The following is a 19,279-nucleotide window of genomic DNA, read 5'->3' as shown; positions in this document are numbered from 1 at the left end:
AATTAAGGCTGAGAAAGCAACAGAAGGTACAGAGCTGTGATAGAACCAGGTGGACAGCCATCCTATCTGAAACCACTTTGAGAAATAACCTTTATCAGGATCACAGGACTTTGGGGAAAACCCAACCGCTCGAAGGAGGAAGTATTCTTTTTTTTATTTGTTCATAAGAAATCCAGGACGATTGGAACTGTATACAACATAAGATACCGTTTTTTCTTTGTTAACTGGAGAAAGTAAAACCCTAACTTGATACAAAGACTGGGAAGAATATCCTACTGTGTAAAAGGGATCTTTGAAACCCAAGAACAAAACAAATACAAATTGGGCCAGGCAGACACCCTGTGAGGCTATTGTACAAAGCCTCCCTTTTCCCTTTTAGTTGGATGTTTTTTCTAAAGTGGTCGGGACAGTTATTTGGATAGGACTGAAGAACATTATCTTGGACTTTAAATCCCACCGTAGCTTTTGTTTTGTTAGTTAGAGAACTTCCATCATAGCAATTGGGCAAGTTAGGCATTTTGATCCTTTTATTTTTAATAAAACTCCTTGAAAATGACCTTCATCTGGTTCGCCACAAACCCTAGTATGAATTTCAGACTCAGTCAAACAGGCTAGGTTGTGTCATACAGGAGAGTGAGTGAGTGGGTTAAGAATGGGTGTAAAACTTCAAGTAGCCAGCCACAAGTCACTTGCCACCTCAATTTTATACATACACAGAACACAATTTATTATTCGCCAAAAGTCAAATATCAGTAGCCGATGTTAATGTTAAAGGAAATTTGTACCGCGCACTATCACCACCAAAGTGGTCCCCTGGCGCTCTGGCGGCTCTGAAAAAAGGGAAGGGGAGATGAGTTAGTGGGAATAAGCTGGAAAAGTGCAAGAGAGCAGTGATGTGCTGTTGGCAGCCTCAGCCCGGTGGGTCTGTAGGCTGGGCTTGGGGTATTTTACGGTCGGAAGTCGTTGTGTGCTGTTGTGCGAGTCTGTGTGGTTTGTTTTGTTGTTGCAGTGTAGTGAAGGATGTGCGGATTGTTGTGTGTAGTAGGCTTGTGGTTGTTTTTGGTTAGAGTTTGAGAGGTGAATGCAGAGGGGTGAAATTGTTAGTGGATTGTTTAATTGGCATTGCTGTCCTTGCAGTTATGTCTAGGTGTGATGCTTGCTATCGTTCACCATTCCATCTGAGTGTGGCACTTGCTAATCTTCAATATCATATCTAGATGTGAGGCAGGCTAGTGATCACGATTACATCTAAGTGTGGCACATGCTAAAATTCACATTTCTATCTAGATGCGGCGCAGGCTAAAGTTAAGAATTCCATCTAAGTGTGGCACATGCTAACATTCGCATTTCTATCTAGATGCGGCGCAGGCTAACGTTAAGAATTCCATCTAAGTGTGGCACATGCTAACATTCATAATCCTATCTAAATGCGGCGCAGGCCAAAGTTAAGAATTCCATCTAAGTGTGGCACATGCTAACATTCATAATCTTATCCAGATGCGGCACAGGCTAAAGTTAAGAATTCCATCTAAGTGTGGCACATGCTAACATTGGCAATTATATTAGTATGTAAATGCAAGGCAACATTTACAGTCCAGCCATGAATAGATTTGGGCTGGTGGTAACAATCTCTCTAAGTATGCATGGTGTAAGTCTATGGTAGTCTACATTATGGAAAGGTAAGGTAGAGTGGCGGGGGCTTTCTGGAGTAGAGTAATTGCTCTACACCCCACCCACGCCACACTTACAGTTTTTGTTGGTGTCTGTTGGCTTCATTGGCTTCCCCTGCGGACACCTGTAGACACATCTTGAAGCCGCTTCAGCTGGAGCCGCCCTTTGACTTGGGGCCCTTAGTGGCTGGTGGTTTGCGCAAATTGTGTGCCCTGCATTTATGGTCATGGCATCTGCGTACCTCAGAGAGTGAGGGTGTCACGTACTTCAGAAGTCGGACGATATGGAACAGAGATGCAGAGGGCTTGAATGAAAAGACAAGTGGGAGGAATGCCACCTGGCTCTCTCCCAAGTCTAAAAGAGAAAGGAAAAGGTAGGGTTAGCAGAGCACATCAGTAATCACCATGGATAGCCTGGTTGTCCATGAAAGATTGAATGGAAAATACTGGGGCAGAAAATGCTGAATTTCTTTAATTCAGGTTTTTGACTTGAAATGCGGGGGAATCCCCCCTGTAACCCACCCAACATTCCTCCTACCCTAATATATTCCCTTACCCCACTCCCCATCTATTAATTTGCTAAAACGTCAACAAATTTGAATACAAACATTTGACTTTTTCTGCCGGGTTAGCTGATTGTACCAAAAGGAAGGAAGACACACTGACATCACTAAGGCCCCACAACAATAACCTAACAATAACCTAAAGGAGGGCCATGGTCTAGTAGGGGTGAAATGCATAGCCAAAGGTGCCAACCAACTTCTTTGCTTGAATAAGACGCAGAGAGTAAAACAAGTCTGCAAGGAGCTGACCCGCACAGCACGAAGCCACAACTAATGGAGGAAAATAATGTATGCCCCATCTGGACTAGAACTGAACCCAGCATAAGGAAAAGGGGCAGGAGAGACCAGATGGCCCAGTAAGTCACAGAAGAAGTCACAGAAGGAAGATCCAACTGCACCAGGGAAACCTAGAAGTCCCAAGACAGTTCCAATAGGTAGAACTAGGATGGGGTTCCAAGAAAGGCACCAATCACAGTACAAAATAGGTAACCCAAAAGGTAATCCAGTATCCAGGACAACACATAGGCAAAGTACAGGAGGGAATCCAAAGCAATCCAAAAAGGCAGACCCTGGTCAATATCCAGAAACCCATCAACCAGAATGCTATTCACACGTCTGTTTCTCCTTACATTGTGTGTGAATTCTAGCATGCATCAGCACCTACCATGTTTGGTGTTGTAATGTTATCAGGATGATGTCATCGCATCTGGTGTGATGACGCTCGATGCATACCGACGAAGGTGATCCAACGCCATGGAAAACGCTGCAACAGTTGCCATGTTCCGGGTTTCATGCCTCGGTCCGCACAAATCCGTACAGAGGGCCACATTTTCCAGAACCGCGTATAACCTATTTGTGAGTTGTCTCAATTAAGACCTGAATTCACATAGAAGAGAAAGCTGTTGTGATGCGCTCGTCTGTTCTGCTTGATTGCTGCTGCATTGAATGTTGTGATGCCCTAAGGGCGGTATTGGAACTTGGGTTGAGCGCTTGAGTGAACGTTCCATGTTTTGAAGTTGGAGAGGAAACCGACAGACCACAGAGAGGAGAAGCGAGAATAAAAGCCAAGAGAAACAAGAGCAGTTACCTGCCCGAACCTAACTTGAACGCGGTAGGGACACTATCACTGCAGTGATGTGGCTGCCGAGAGAGAGAGATGCCGTTCCAGGTATGATGCACAGAACAGCCACGTCACAGCACAGAGCGGCCAAGCAATGAACCGGACCAGCAAAGCCTGCCAATAGTCCTGCAAAAAAAACACATTTATACTATCATTCATATGCGGATGAAACGCAGATTTACCTGCATGTGAACAACTCTTTTGACTCTCTTCAATGCATTCATAACTGCGCACTGAAAATCAAAAGTTGGATGATGTCCAATAAGCTGCAATTAAATCCATCAAATACTGAGGTTATTCTTTTTGGCTTTTCTTCTGAGTAACTCATCAAAACGGACTCCTTGCCTTGCCATGTTTGACCTTCCTACATATCTTGCACATCAGAGGGAGGGAGGGAGGGAGGGAGGGAGAGAGCGAGACAGAGCATAACCTCTGTCTGAACATCCCTTTATTAAAGTGAATGCATTGCTGTGTTGTATTCGTGTCTGCATCGCTCTCGTCCATAAGGTTCGCCATGATTGCTCGACCACTTCTGGCTCTAGGTTAAGGTTAAGTTATGACAACTCTGTGTGTCCCGGAGCATAACTATGCACCCACACTCTCTCTTCGCCTATTTCACATTGCAAATGAGCAAGGTTTTTACTAGGATCACATGGGCTGAAGTGTCGCCAGATTGTTAAAGTGTGTGCCTGTGCTTGATGTAGGGGACTGCTGAGATATTACGGTCGACTCTGGTCCCTGGATAGCGAGAGGGTGAGGAGGCATTCTGAGAGTGCACTAAATATGTTGTGTGTGGATTAGGTTTCTCACAACAGTGGCAACAGTTTCTGTGTTTCTACCTTTTATTTACACTCTTACTATGATGTTTTCTATGTATATTTAGGTCTTTCCTTCCAAGGTCTCTCCACCACACATCATTAATTTTGGATCCCCCAACACCCTGCAATTGGTGTCTGGCTTATTGTTCTGGCTGATGATATAGAAATGTATAGAAGGGAAATATGTTATAAAATAAAGCAATGTCCCTCATGCATGGGGAGATACCTCTATCTGACCATGAATCTCTCTTCTTCTCTCTAGTGGAAGAACGGGACTTTATTGGAGTGGACAATTCTGGAAAGCGGCTTCTCTATATGTCCAATGAGGCAGACATGGAAGAAGAGCTTGTGATGAGGAAATCTATCTTACAAAAGTAAGCACTGGGAAGAGGCAGGATATTAGGAGGGGTTGGGGAGGGGCATTAAGAGATCACGAAAAAGCAAAGGATCATTGACCAGGCAATGTGCTTGTGGCTGCGACATACACAATTTTTGCATGCTTTACCTAAATATATTCTTCTGCTCGGTGTCTCACCTGCTAGTCCCCGGGGATCGGTTCCTGGGGGTGGACCAGTGTGGGAGCATCACCTGGATGAGGGGTCTTCGGGGAGTGAAAGTGGGACACTGTGGGGTGAGACGCAGTATCCCCTTCCTTATGACACCTTTTTCCCATTCTGCACAGTCGCTTTGAAACTCTACACCCTCCCCCCCTGCCCTTTCCAACACAAACCCTTTTTCACACCATGAGCGACAATGGCCTAATGCCAGAGACATTTACCTGACATCTCTCAACACAAGGGTCAGGCAGAGTCAGGCAATTGCTGACAACAACGCACACCTGATTGCACTTTCCCTTCCCCATAGGTATAAAAGGCAGAGCATGAGCGCACACTCTTGAGCAAAGCCAAAGGCGCGAGGAAGCAGCTATTCTAGGACAGTTGTTCAAACTGAGGAGAAAGGCGGCAAGACCTGAAAGGACCTCAAGGAAGGAGTTGCCTTTGCCCTTTTCAACCCAGACCCGCAAGGCCTCTGACAAAGGAAACATAAGACCTTGAATTGCAGCTGGCGAATGGTGTGAAGGATGTCAGCGGTACATGGAACCCCCCTGCACCGATAGCCAAGGGTGGGAGACGCGGTTGCCATCGTGGTACTGCCCTTGACTCCGGCGGCAAAAGAAACGCCAACAGGTTAGCACAGCCGGTGAGTCAGAAGAACCTGGTAATGGACCGGACTGTGTCAGGTTCAAAGTTGCAGTGGCAACAGTAAGAAGATTAATAGACAGGTCTTTTTGTGAACCAACTTGGTACCAGAGATAGAGTGGTCCGGGGCCACATGGGCACTCATTTGAAGGTCTCTAGCTGGTACCCCTCTCCTGAGCAAAGAGAATGGGGAATTACAAAAGTATCGAAACTACAAGCATCAAGAGGCCACAGGCGTGCGCGCGTTGTCAAGGTGGTCATACAAGGGTCAAGCCAAACCCCTTGTACAATCGAAAGTCCTTGACAAATTGCAGAAGTTTTGATGATTGTGAAATTGTGAACCCGACTGAGGGAATTGTGAAACAGGCGTTTGCGCCCGGCTGAGGGGAATGCCGTGCAAACTGTGATTTGTGTAGCCTGCACTTACCATAGGCTAACAGAGTGACCCAGCGAGACGTGATGCCCCTTTGGAAGTCTGTTTTGGCAGTTGCTTTGAAAGGTCTGAGCCTGGTTGAGGGGGACCACTGGATGGTTGTTTAAAAAGACATTGAGACTTTTGAATGTTACAAATGAGGAGATTGTGATAGCAAGGCGGTAGTGAACCCCACTGAGGGACGTCAAGAGAAAAGCTAAGGGAAGTGAATCCCACGTTGTGAAGAAGGTAAGTGAACTATATTTGACGACCAGTATGAACCCGACTGAGGGATGTCCACAGTGAGTGGTTGGTCTGAGCCCGACTGAGGGAGGCTGACGACTGAGAAAACGATCAGAGCCCGGCTGAAGGGGATCCAAGAGTGAAGATTAAATGATGGAACTTTTATTTTGTTGTTTTTGGCATATCAGGCCCTCTGACGCAAGAGACTTTGCATGAGAAGAGACTTGGGCACAGAAGGCCCTGATATAGAGACAAGGAACTCTAAGCTCGTGCCAGAGAAACGCCGGAGTGTGTTGTGCTCAAGAGTCCCGTTGTGCTTAAAACATGGGGAAGGGAGACCCCAGCCATAACATCCTGACTAATCATTTTGTGAACACTTCTTTCTTTTCTTGTGAACATTATCACACACTATTTTGTAGCATAGTGGGAAGGATTGGCAATAGGTTTTTCGTATAGGCCCTTTTTATTTGACTAGACTCCATTAGGGCTGTATTATTATTATTTGATGGTTGTAGCTTGCTCCCATCTTATATTTAGGTTTAGATTAGGCGTTTATCTCATCCATTTTACAGTTACAGCCTTGAACTGTGATCACTTGTCTGTCTTGCTTTAGTGCCATGCCTTCCTTACAGCTCCCACAGAAGTTTGTATATTTTTATTTTCCCCCCAGTATGTATCTTGACATAGACCCACATTTATCAGCGGGCTAAAAAACTGTACCTTCCAGGAAAGTAGCTAGATTGCATTGGCTGATGGCACGTCAAATGATCGTGCAAAGGTTTGATGTGCTTAAGAAGAGAAATGTAAGGGATATAAGCCAGAAAGGAAAAGGAGGAGCAGCCTCTGCAAGACTAGGGACAGTCAACAGTCCCACAGTGGAAGTGGGGAGAAAGATTTGGAGAAGATGGATTGGATTTGACCGGTCATGATTTACACCATTCCCTTCAGGCCAGAGCGGTTTTAAATACCCACCAGCGGCTGTGACAGGTTTTGTGGCAGATAAAAGTGCTGTACCTGAAGCAAGGCTCTGGAGAAAGGGGAGCCTCTGCGCTTTAGTGCAAGAGAAACTACTACCCCTGAGCACCGGACAGGCTTACTATCGGACAGCAATGTTGTCGTGGGTCTACCATCTGGGTCATCTTTGTACCAAAGACTTCTTACCAATGTGTGTATGATAAACATTATATGCCATCACTACATAGTTTTATCACTAAACAACACTCGTTTGCACTTGCTATATTGTCTTTTATACTCTAAACAGATCACTAATGCTCACTCGCTTGTGTATCACTTATTTATTCTCTTGTACAGATAATATATGAACATGAAAAATAGAACAGTCAAACAATATACAGTACCTACTATTAGAAATAAAGTAGTTGAGTAGATAGCTCAGCATCCTACTCTAGTAGTCACTTCTATCAATTTCAAATGTAACTACAATCAATCGACAATGAGTATGTAGCCGTTGTGGCTCAGTAAAACCTAAATTCATACTCACAATTGGGATGTTGTGAATTGGCAAGTAAGGGGGCATGTGAAGTGATACAGACCAAACTCTGGAGGATATTGACTTATTTCAGCCCCCAAAATATTGAAACAGTCAGAGGTAGCAGACAACATAGCTGGCATTTATGGTGCCCCAATTTGAGGTTTGAGGCCAGAAAGGCATTCTAATTCTTCTTTAGAGACTCGGCAGACAAGTTTGTTGGTGTACTTTAATTGACTGCTCACTTTCCTCTCACATTACCCATCAAGAAACTTCTCTCATGGTTTCCAGCCTCTAAAGCACACCATCAGATGTTCTGCAATCTAAGAAATATTAAACTCTGGCAGTGAGCTGTGCCTGGGACTAATTAACAATTCTCACAGTTCTGAAGGCCAAGATTCTGTCCTTGATCCAGCTTGGAGTCAGTTGGTGCAACCATAGAGGCCTCCAGATGTGCCCATTGGCTCCTAGTCTTGCACGGCTTCTCTATACTGGTTGGTATGTTTTAGATCAGATATGCCACACTAGATAAATAGCAAGATACAGACTGACAGAGCAGGCGCTTGTACCCAGAAAACAAGATAAGAGCAGAGCTCCAGTTAGTGACTTTCCTGTCAATGTTGTATCATAAAACAGGTCACTACTCCCTGTAAAATAACATATTGGATAACAGGTATGCATGTGTACAACCTTTCATGCCAGCTACACTGTTCACGTGATGTTTAGCTCTAATGGCATAAGAAACACCTGCATTGGTCTAGTGATATCTGGTGAGAAGAAGGCCTATATGAGACCATAATGGGTGTATTTGTGCATGTTCACCATCCAGAGGGGCATCTTGGTGCTATTGACGGATGACAGATGTTCATTGTTACCCAATTTAAAGCCACACATTTTTTTGACCTCGGAAGGATGAAGGGCTGAGTGGACCTGCCAGGATTCGACCCTGTGACCATGAAGCCAAACACAGGCCCATGTAGTGGGTGCATTAGTTCACTGAGCCACAGACGCGACTGATAAAAAAATGAATTTTAATTTATGACAATTGATCGCTACAAAGGATATTTAGATTGCTAGGAAAATACCTGCATTATAAAATTAAGTCTGCTTTTACTTTCGAAATGTCCAATTCACTCTATCAAAAGCTTCCTCTGCATCCAAGCATATTAGTGCTGCTTCAGAAAATAAATTACTACTTAATCCTAGTATATCGATAAGGGTCCTGATATGATCATACTCGGATCTCTGGCAAATTAAAGCCACCTGCAAACAGGGAATGACACCCTTTGCTTCAACCTTCCAGTTTGCTTGCAAATATCTTACATCTACATTAATGCAAAGATATCGGGCAGTAATTCTTACCAGATTCAGCAATTAATGTTATTAGTGCTTCCCTCATCGTGAGGTACCGCTCACCCTTGTCCAGAGCAACGTTAATTAATGATATATTGGAGAAGCTGGGTTACGAAAAGCACAATGGCAGTGGGGTGTGTTGAGAGGGCAACCAAATAATCCATTCTGATAGACTTAAAAGTAAATTAAAGGACAATAAGCACTACTCTTAAGACACTCTTACTACATAGATTGGAAATGCTAGATGCCCCGCTATGGGGCATTATTTGATAATCGCCCTGGGATGGCATCTGCATTTCTTAAACCTACAGCTGTAGCAAAAGCATATGCTGATAGATGGGATCAGTGCAACAGAAATGGTTAAAGGTATTGGTGCATGAGAAAGCTGTAGAAGAATGGGAGGATCAAACAGGAGGGATGTTTAATTGGAAACTGGTCCCCTGAAAGGGTGTATTTATTGGGATTGCTTACACAGTGACTGCTGGGAATGTGGTAAGGAGAATTGTCCCCTTTACTATATCCTCTGGAATTGGGCGAGGGTGAAGGAATTTTACGTGGATGTGCGGAATAGGCTGGATATGGTGATGAATATGTGCATTGATAGACAGCCTATGCAGAGTTTTCTCCTCTTGGATACAAAGGTTTCCGAAAGCAACACGAGTCAAATAGGCTGGATTAGTAAAGCTCTAGTTGTGGCAAAAACTTTTGAAAATGCAAAACCAGAAAAAAAGCTTGCATAGAGGATTGGATAACGGATCTTTTTCAATATGAATATGAGAAAGCAATGCATACGAAACATGCCCATCATTCAGTGAACTGTTTGGGTAAATGAAGGTACGTGTGCACCCTACAAGAGACGAATCCGCTGATCTGATATACAGTACACGGAGTTGGACTAGAGCAATAGTTAGAGTGACTTGTGTACATAGTATTGTCTGCTGTCTGTCTGTCTTGGTGTATGAAGTCATTTTAGTGCATACTTGGCTGTGAACTGGACGTGCATTACCACTAGTTCTTGGGAAGGGAACTTTTTATTGCTGCAGGTGATTTTTCGTTTGGTACGCATTTTGTATTCATATAGTGATGTCTTTTGTTAGTTGGGTTACGTTTATGTATTACTTTTTTGTCATCTAAATCTACGCCTTCTTCCACTTTATAATGTTATTACTGTGTAACAGTTACATTTAAATAAACTATAGAGAAATAAGCCTGGTTTTACTTTACTAAAATGCTTAATTCAGAACGAGAACTACATTGTTACTTCCTAAAAATACTTTTAATCCCTAAATAAAGAGCAAAACATTCTTGCCTCCAATTGTCCAGAGTCGGTGGTTAACGGGAGGTTCTGGAATTCAAATAATGTGATACAGGTCTCGGTCTGGGATGCAAAGGCAGCACCTTCCCCTGAGGACCTCTCGTGTTTTTACATTTTCTTTTTTGCCCTCATTTTCCACAGAGTCAGAGCAAACTTGAGTAGCTTCCTTGATAATTTACTTTTTTTTTTTTTTAAACCATGAGATAATCTTTAGGCTGTTAAAGATTCGGGTACCAACTGCAATAGAGGGAAAGGGATGGGTCAGGAACAAAAGTATGTAGAAAATGTAGAGAGGAGCAAAGAAAAGAGAATGATGGTGTAGGACTTTTTTTTGCTCTCCCGTTGATCTCCTCGCACCAACTTGATCTGTTTTTTGTATTTTTGTGATTCCCAAAATATTACTTTTTTACTATAGTTGCCCCATTAACTGGAAACGATCCCGTCTTCTGCAATTGTTGACTGAGGAAGTTTTAGCTGATTGATTGTGGTATGCTCCTGTTAAAGGAATGGTCATCACCCATAATTTTTCTCCATGAATCGTCGGTACTCCTGCTTCGCAACTCATAGCGATGTAATATTGGTGTGTTTTCTATGGAGCATCACTTACATTTCGATGTACTTATAATTGCGATCCATCTGTATTCACCACAGCCATCTTGTGGTAATAGTAAGTCACACATGGGAGCATGAACATGATCTGCCCTGGTGGCACAAAGCGGAGCAACAACTCTCTGCTGGTGATGTCTACAGCCACCATAGAGGAATGTACTCTAAACCTATTTATGCCATCACCTTTCACAACGCATATGCGCAAGGTCCTCTGCCTACAAATGTACATCAATATTGCCTTCCTCCATTTATCTCCAAATCTTTTTTTCAATAATATGATTTCAAAAATAATTAAAGCAGTCGACACATTATTGTCATTTAAGGATTATTGTACAAATATATAACACTGATATTACAAAGCCGTCTGGACAGTGATTATTATTCCCACAAAGAAAGACATAATTTGTATATCATTCTATTAGGCAACTCTGTTGCTCTGAAAAGTGGAGTTAAATTGAAAAATAGATTTACGTTTGTGGCAATATCTCGGAATTAGTTAAAGGTCTTTAATATTCTGCATGTCAGTCATGGTGGTATGCTTCGTGGCCTTTTGTAGCGAGATCAAAACTCAGTTGTCAGCAAAACTGAGGAAATGAAATGAATTTTCATTTTTTGCAACAGCAACTCTTTTTCTTCTTACAAATTTCCCATCTACATTTCACAGCAGATTTAGGATTGCATTACTGTGAATAACATTAATTATGTGTGGGCAATGGCAGTTCGTGGGTCTCACTGAAACTGTGAGCACATTTAGCCATTAGTAAGAAACGTCACCCATTAGTCCCATAACAGCCTGTCTGGATGCAGAGGAATACGGTGGCCCACGCAACTCTGCAGGCAGTGTCTGTCCAAGACGGTAACAGAACAGCCAATGTAACTTCTCAGTGCGCCACGCCCCCTCACAAACCACACACGTCACTTGTCACTATATATTATCTGCTTAAGTTAAGTGTTCCTGTGTCAAGCTTGACAGTCCTGGTTTTCCATGCTGGAACTTGTACGCCAATGTTTGCAATGTAAAATAACTAGACTGCATATCCCAGCATGCGATAGTTAAGTTCAGGACTGGCTCGCGCAATCATGCCTTTGAAAGGGCTTTTTGGCTGCTAGTAGTGCAGTGAATAATCTTTTTTTCTAGCACACATTCCAAAAATCCTTACTTTGAAAAAATACACCTGACCACACTATAATCAACAAGGGATGTAAAATGTTCTGTACTGAAACCATTCGCATGCAGTTCCTTTCCTCCACTTTCTCTCTAGCACCCACCCACCCCCTCTAAGTAATTCATTGAAATCAATATGTTTGGCTTTCTATTACCCTTTTGCCAAAAATAAGTTGCATTTTGTATCCCATTAGTTAAATTCCTTGTGCATCATCAAAATGTATGACATTCTCTGGCAGCTTTCGTATGTTTTGATCTTGTACCAAGGGCACCACCGATACAAGGAAACCCCCGCCTCCTTTTTTTCTCAGGTGTGAACTCTTTCTCGCAGTTGCAGATTTCAATACCTTCTGTTCACCAGTGAGAGATTCAAAACACACATTGTGTATTTCAATTTTGTTTAATTTTGAAGCTATTTAAAACAAAATGAAGAAGGTTTCTTGCTCTCTGTTGGGAGATAAATGGCATTTTATACTACACTCCAGTGCAGTAACAGAACTCTCCACCTTCAATATACACTAGTGTGGATTGCAATTGAATTTGAGGCCGTGATCCGTTGGGTAGCTGGGCCGCACCTTGCGGTCGCACACACCTTGCCTAGCTGGTCTCACTGCGGGCACGATGGTGCGTGCGCTGGAAAATAAATCTATAGTGGATATAAATAAGTAAAGTCTATAACCATTATCGTGGTCATTCTGTCCATCGCTCCCACTGTGATTGGTCATTTGTGTCTTTTACTCCGCTTGTAGGCATGTCTAGAATGATTACTTATGCATGGGTCCAAAGCCCACAGGTTGCTACTTCAAATCCGTATTCTGTTTGTTTTGTTGACCATCCTCTTTAGTTGCAGTGTGTGCAGTGGAGAGAAAACCAAAAGAATGTTTGTCCTGCGTACACTTTTAGAGGCTTAGCAAGAATAAAGTAAATAATAAATTAACTATGCCTAGGGCGTCAGGGAAACCCAATAAGCATTGTCATCCGTCTCAAATGCTGTATTCAGTCCACAGGCTCCAGAAACAGTGCTTCTTACATAATATACGTTTTTACAGTACGCAATAGCGATTCACGAGAAACGAATAGTGCAAAGGCTGGACACCTGGGATGGGACCTATAAGCTCCCAGGAAAATGATATCCCAATTTGTTGTCCAATAAATACAGAGGCTGTTTGTTTTTATTAGGCGATCTACAAAAGAAAGAGTAATCCTGAGGCAGACACATTTGTGGTTAGAAGTGTTTCATGTTAGGTGAGAGTAGGGGTGATGGCTGCTGCAAGGAGGTATGCGCAAGGGAGAGGGTGAACCCGCTACTGTCAGATTTTTGCTGCAGTTCAGCAGTGTGTGTTGGCACTACTGGGACGTACAACTTGTGGATTGTCCCGAGGTAACCCCTCTCACCTTTCCTTTTCAATGTCTAAGTTAAACCATTAATAAACATCCACATTACCTCCCCTTTCATCCATATGTGGGCAATAGGCAGGAATACATGCACGTCTCTGGAAAAGGACTGGTTCTCTGTCATGGCCAATGGAATGCTGGACATTGACTACTGGATGAGCAACAATTTCCTTAAATTCAATGGAGCCAAAGATGAAATTCTGGTCATCGGGCCATCAGATCTTCTCAAAGCCCTCCTCTGTACCCCCTGACCCTCACCCCACCCTCTTTGGACATTAATTTCTCATCCAAACCAAGGTTAGAAACGGTGGTATTTGAATTGCCTGGGAAGCTTTGATTTCAAAAACTCATTTTTTCCAAATGAAGTTTACTGTGTATGACCCCCTACATCCCCCAGGAGAATCACCCAATGGTAGTTGAAGCCATTGTCCACACGTGCCTGGATTACTGAAACACACTTCCTGCCTAACAAAATAACTCTTCTACAAAAGGTCTAAAACGCAGCTGTCAGCGCTTCGGCTCAAAAAATCACTCTGACTCAACCCATTAGAGAAGTCTACACAGGCTCCTGGTGGTAATTGGAATCCAGTTCAAGGTGTTATTCGTCACTATTATGAACATTCATGAAATGGCCTCTCTACTACCTACAAAATAACATCCACTGTTGCCAACTGCATGCGACAACCTCCTTACAGTGTTTATCCCATTGCAGGATTAAAGATAGACGACTTGTCAATTTTCCACACTCGCCATTGCAACTCCCCATCTCCTCAGCTAAGGACCATCCACCATAGCTCTCAACTCACACTCTGTTGGTGGGTGTCACCCGCCTTGAAATCAGTTTTTTGACCCGGCAAGCTCTTTACACGTCGATTCACTTTAATGGAGTCTCACCCGCCCAAAATGAAATCTGCTGTTTCCACTCGCCCAGGAGACTGAAAGGGTTGAGAGGTATGCAACAACTCCTCTGTGTTTCTGAAAACCTACCTCTTCTGTTCTCCTACTACCTTCTCTTGCTGCTTTTCACCATGCCTCTGCATTTTTCTCCTAATCCATCCTTTCCCCTCTATTCATTTAGGTGCCCTTCTACCCTGTCCAACTCCTACCGCTACCAGCGCCAACATACTATTCATTTAGCAGCTTACAATCATTTTTTCTAAAAAATAAACCTGTAGCTCCCTTTTTATGTGTCGGAGCCTTGCATCCTTTTCATAACGGGGGGAAAAGGAAGCCAGAAAAAGCTTAATGTGGCAAGTGATACATGTAAATCGAGTATTATGTACAGTGCTGGTCATAGGGCCGGCTCTCTGCGGATCCGGCACCAGATAAGGAGCCGGATTTCGGGATCCGGCCAGAGTCAGCAGCCCAAGCCCATTAACTGCACTAGGCTCAAAACGGTGTCGTGCCTGGCGTCTCCGTCGGAGAGGATAGTGGCCATCCTGGGCAGGATACAACTGTTGTTGACCCTGAAGATCACAAGGGTGAGGTCCATCAAGTCCTTACTCGGCATGATGTCATCCATATACCTCATTCGGCTGTGCAGGCTGCAAATGCGGCCGCTGCAAGAGTTCCTCGACGCCCGTTGAATTCAGGTACCGGGAAGCTTGGAGGACAAGATCTCTCTCGACGAGCGTTTGGTCGAGCGATACGGTGGTGGGGAGTCCGCATCTGTCAGTGGGCGCAGACTTCCAGAACCCACCTCATCGGGAGACTGTCATGACAGACACCTCCCTGGAAGGATGAGGCGCGTACTCCAGAAGTCTCCATGCAAGAGGCCTGTGGCTACCGGAGGAGAAGTCGTTGCACATCAACCTACTCGAGCTACGGGCAGTGTTTTGGGCACAGTCTTTCCTTCCGTCCCTCAAGGGGAAGGTGATACGGGTCTTCACGGACAACACCACCACGATGTTCTACATCCGGAAGCAGGGGGTCACCACATCGCCAGCGCAGGACTTATGGCACTGGCCCGTTGCCCTGGGATTTTTCTCATCCCGTTTCATCTGGCAGGAGTGAAGAACAACATCACTGATTACCTTGGAAAGGAGCTGCGTGCTTGCCACGAGTGGGCGCTTCGGCAGGACCTAGTGGCTCTTCTGTGGCCCAATCCCCACATCAACCTGTTTGCGACAACGGCGAACACCAAATGCCAGAGGTTCGCCAGCAGGTTTCCCCAGTCGGGGAGCATGGATGACACATTCTCATTCCCCTGGGACGGCCTGTTTCTGTATGCGTTTCCGCTGTTGCTTCTCCGACTAGTCAATCAACTCGGACAGTCCCGGTGCAGGATGATCCCCGTCGTGCCGGCGTGGCCGAGACCGATATGGCAACAGGGCTGCTCCAACAAAGACTGCTCCAAGAAGTGACAGCAAGTGTCCACAGGGGAAGCAAGGGAAGCCAACAGACACCAACAAAACTGTAAGTGTGGCATGGGTGGGGGGTAGAGCAATCACTCTACTCTAGAAAGCCCCTGTCACTCTACCTTAGCTTTCCATGTTGACTGCCATCAAATTACAACATGCACACTTAAGAAATTAGACAGGTGTAATAATCGTTAGCATGCGCCACATCTAGATGGAATTGTGAACGATAGTATGTGCCACACTTAGTTGGAATCCTCAACCTAGCCTGCGTCGCATCTGGATAAACCTGCATCACATCTGGACAGATTTGCAAATGTTAGCATGTGCACACATAGAGCGAATTCTTTGGCCTAGCATGCACCACATCTAGATGGAATTGTGAACGTTAGCATGTGCCACACTTAGTTGGAATCCTAAACCTAGCATGCGTCGCATCTGGATGGATTTGTACATGTTAGCATGTGCACACATAGAGGGAATTCTTCAGCCTAGCATGCGCCACATCTAGATGTAATTGTGAATGTTAGCATGTGCCACACTTAGTTGGAATCCTCAGCCTAGCCTGCATTGCATCTGGATAGATTTGTAAGTGTTAGCATGTGCACACACAGAGGGAATTCTTTAGCCTAGCATGCGCCATGTCTAGATGGAATTGTGAATGTTAGCATGTGCACACATAGAGGGAATTCTTTAGCCTAGCATGCGCCACATCTGGATGGAATTGTGAATGTTGGCATGTGCCTCACTTAGTTGGAGTACTCAACTTGTCCTGCGTCGCATCTGGATAGAATTGTAAATGCTGGCATGTAGACACATAGAGGGAATTCTTTAGCCTAGCATGCGCCACACCTGGATGGAATTGTGAATGTTAGCATGTGCCTCACTTAGTTGGAATCCTCAACCTAGCCTGTGTCGCATCTGGATATAAATATAAATGTTAGCATGTTCACACAGAGAGGGAATTCTTTAGCCTACCATGCGCCACATCTAGATAGAAAAGCAAAACAATGACTGATATGACTCTCTTGCCTAGCCTGGACCTAGCATGCAATCATGAATCAATAACCAACCCACTAACAACTTCAATCCTCTGCATACACCTCTCGAACCAAACACAACCACAAGCCTTAACGCAGCAAACCGCACAAACTTCACCACACTGCAACAACAAAACAAACCGCACATAGACTTGCACAACCGACCGTAAAACACCCCAAGCCCAGCCAACGGACCCACCGGGCTGAGGCTGCCCACAGCACATCACTGCTATCTTGCACTTCTCCAGCTCATTCCCACTAAGTCGCCCCGCCCCTCCCTTTTTCAGAGCCGCCAGAGCGCCAGGGGACCACTCCGGTGGTGATAGTGCGCAGTACAAATATCCTTTAACATTAACTTGTCAGCGTCCCCTCCAGTCAAGCTTCCGACGGTCGCAGATCTCGCCAGAGAGGGAGGCGCGATCCTGCATCACGACCCAGGGTCACTGAACTTGCAGGCCTGGCTACTGCAGCATTAGTTCGGAGGATACGATATGCAGGCGGCTGCAAGGAGATACTTGCCAAGGTCAGGGCTTCATCTACACTGAAATGCTATGGACATAAGTGGAAGAGGTTTGCCGTCTGGTGCCGTGCACAGATAGACCCTCTACGGATTACGGCTGCACAGGTGCTGCCGTATTTGCTGTCGCTGGCCAAAGCAGGGCTGGTGCATGCTTCCATCAAGGTTCATCTGGCGGCTATCTCCCGCTACACCAGAAATCAGGGACGGTCGTCGTGATCACACCGCCTGGTCAATGAGTTTGTCAAAGGACTTTTCCGTTCGTTCCCGCCAGTAAAGAATCCGGCCCCTGTATGGGAGCTCAATGTGGTGCCAACTAGACTCATGAGTCCACCGTTTGAGCCTATGAATCCGGCACCACGGAAATTCTTGTTGTGGAAAAACTGCGTTTCTTGTGGCCATCACTTCCGCACGACGAGTGGGAGAGATCCAGGCCCTCTATTGTAAAACACCACACTTAACATTCCACAAGTCGAGGGTAGTGTTACGGACACACCCCTCCATTCCAGAGGTGCCGTCGGACTTTCATCTAAACGAGCCCTTAGTGTTGCCTGTATTCTTCCCGACGCCTTCGTCACCGGCTGAGAGGACTTTGCACACGCTGGATGTGGCTCGAGTGCTGAAGTTCTATGTGGACTGTACAAATAGTTTTCGGAAGACATCACAACAGTTCATGAACTTTGGCCCTGTGAACCATGGGAAGGCCCTCTCCAAGGCTTCAATTTCCAGGTGGCTCTGCGGCTGCATCACCTATTGTCACCGGTTGGCAAACCGACCGTTGCCTGGCCCTCAGAGCCCATTCAACCAGAGCGATCGCTCCAACTACAGCGTTCCTGTCTGGTGTGCCCCTGCTGGACATCTGCAGGGCTGCTACGTGGAGGTCGACGCACACCTTCACAAGATTCTACTGCAGCGACTGGGATTCCAGGGAGGAGTCCAGAGTCGGCCAAGCAGTGCTACGCAACCTGTTCGCTTGAAGGTGAGCCTGGTGAGGAGGTAAGAGATGCTTAATGTTGAGCCTTGCCACCTCCCATGGTTGTGCATGTGTATACTGTGGTGTATTTTATTCATGACCATGTGAATCCATGCCCGACCCCCATGCTGGAGCAGGAACAAGTTACTTACCTGTAACTGTTGTTCTCCAGCATGGGTCTGGCATGGATTCACATACAAACCCTCCCGCCTACCCCTCTGCGGCTCTTCTCTTGGTCTTACTGCCACTTTACGTGCTTCCAGGTCTGGGGATGGCTGCCAGAGGAGGGGCTTGGGTGTAATGGAGGTCATTGGCTGGGGCATTATGACCCAGAGACCGGTTGTTAGGAGATAGACCGTACAGAAGTGAAACTGTGAATTTTTGTTTTCAGAGGATCCCTAGCCTGACGGGGAGTGCTCGTGAGCATGCGAGTCCATGCCGGAGAACAGTTACAGGTTCCTTACTGCCTATTTTTTTTGGTGCATTTTGCCTTTTTTTATGGAGTAAAAGTGGCTGATTCACCCTTATCTCCAGGGCTGCTCTCAACACTTACCATTAGTAGTGTTACAAATTATTCAAATTTGGTTATTACCGAATCTGCCAATCGGATTCCTTTTCATAAGCTCCATGCTTTGGACCTACTGGGAAGGGGGCGGGTTTAGAGAAGTTGTGAGTGTTCTGTACGGTGAAAGACTGTTTCACTGCCTGTTTCACTGCCTCTCACCTTTGTCACTTCCACTTCCTCTAAAGCAGTTGTCTACAAAGTGTGGGGCTTGCTAATGATATGATAGTTTATTTATATAGCGCCTATACACAATGTGTTTCAAAGCGCTTCAAGGCAAGGGAGGGAACAAGGGAAAATACAACCACATTCCTACAGGCCATGAACAGTAAGGATGTGAAATTAACTATCGTACTCGGCTTGACGACATTTCAGATAGTGCAAGAGCTAAGACATAGATAAGGAAGGGGTGGGGAGAGTGGGAAGGAAATGGAAACAGACAGGCGACTACCGTACTAGGCTTCATGACATTTCTGGTA

General features: G+C 45.1%; 1 protein-coding gene across 1 annotated transcript in view; it reads left to right on the top strand.

The window, feature by feature from the left end:
* Nucleotides 1-19,279, top strand: part of EIF2B3 (eukaryotic translation initiation factor 2B subunit gamma) — a 1,062,507-nt gene that overhangs the window by 270,203 nt on the left and 773,025 nt on the right. The window contains exon 5 of the mRNA XM_069642355.1: nt 4,434-4,545. Within this exon, the coding sequence (XP_069498456.1) occupies nt 4,434-4,545 (112 nt within the window). The remainder of the gene's footprint in view (nt 1-4,433; nt 4,546-19,279) is intronic.

The sequence above is a fragment of the Ambystoma mexicanum genome, chromosome 1q (assembly GCF_040938575.1).
Source record: "Ambystoma mexicanum isolate Mex_15411 chromosome 1q, UKY_AmexF1_1, whole genome shotgun sequence".
NCBI classification, from domain to species: Eukaryota; Metazoa; Chordata; class Amphibia; order Caudata; family Ambystomatidae; genus Ambystoma; species Ambystoma mexicanum.
Note: the sequence above shows the minus strand (reverse complement) of the source record. Positions and strands in the feature narration are given on the sequence as shown.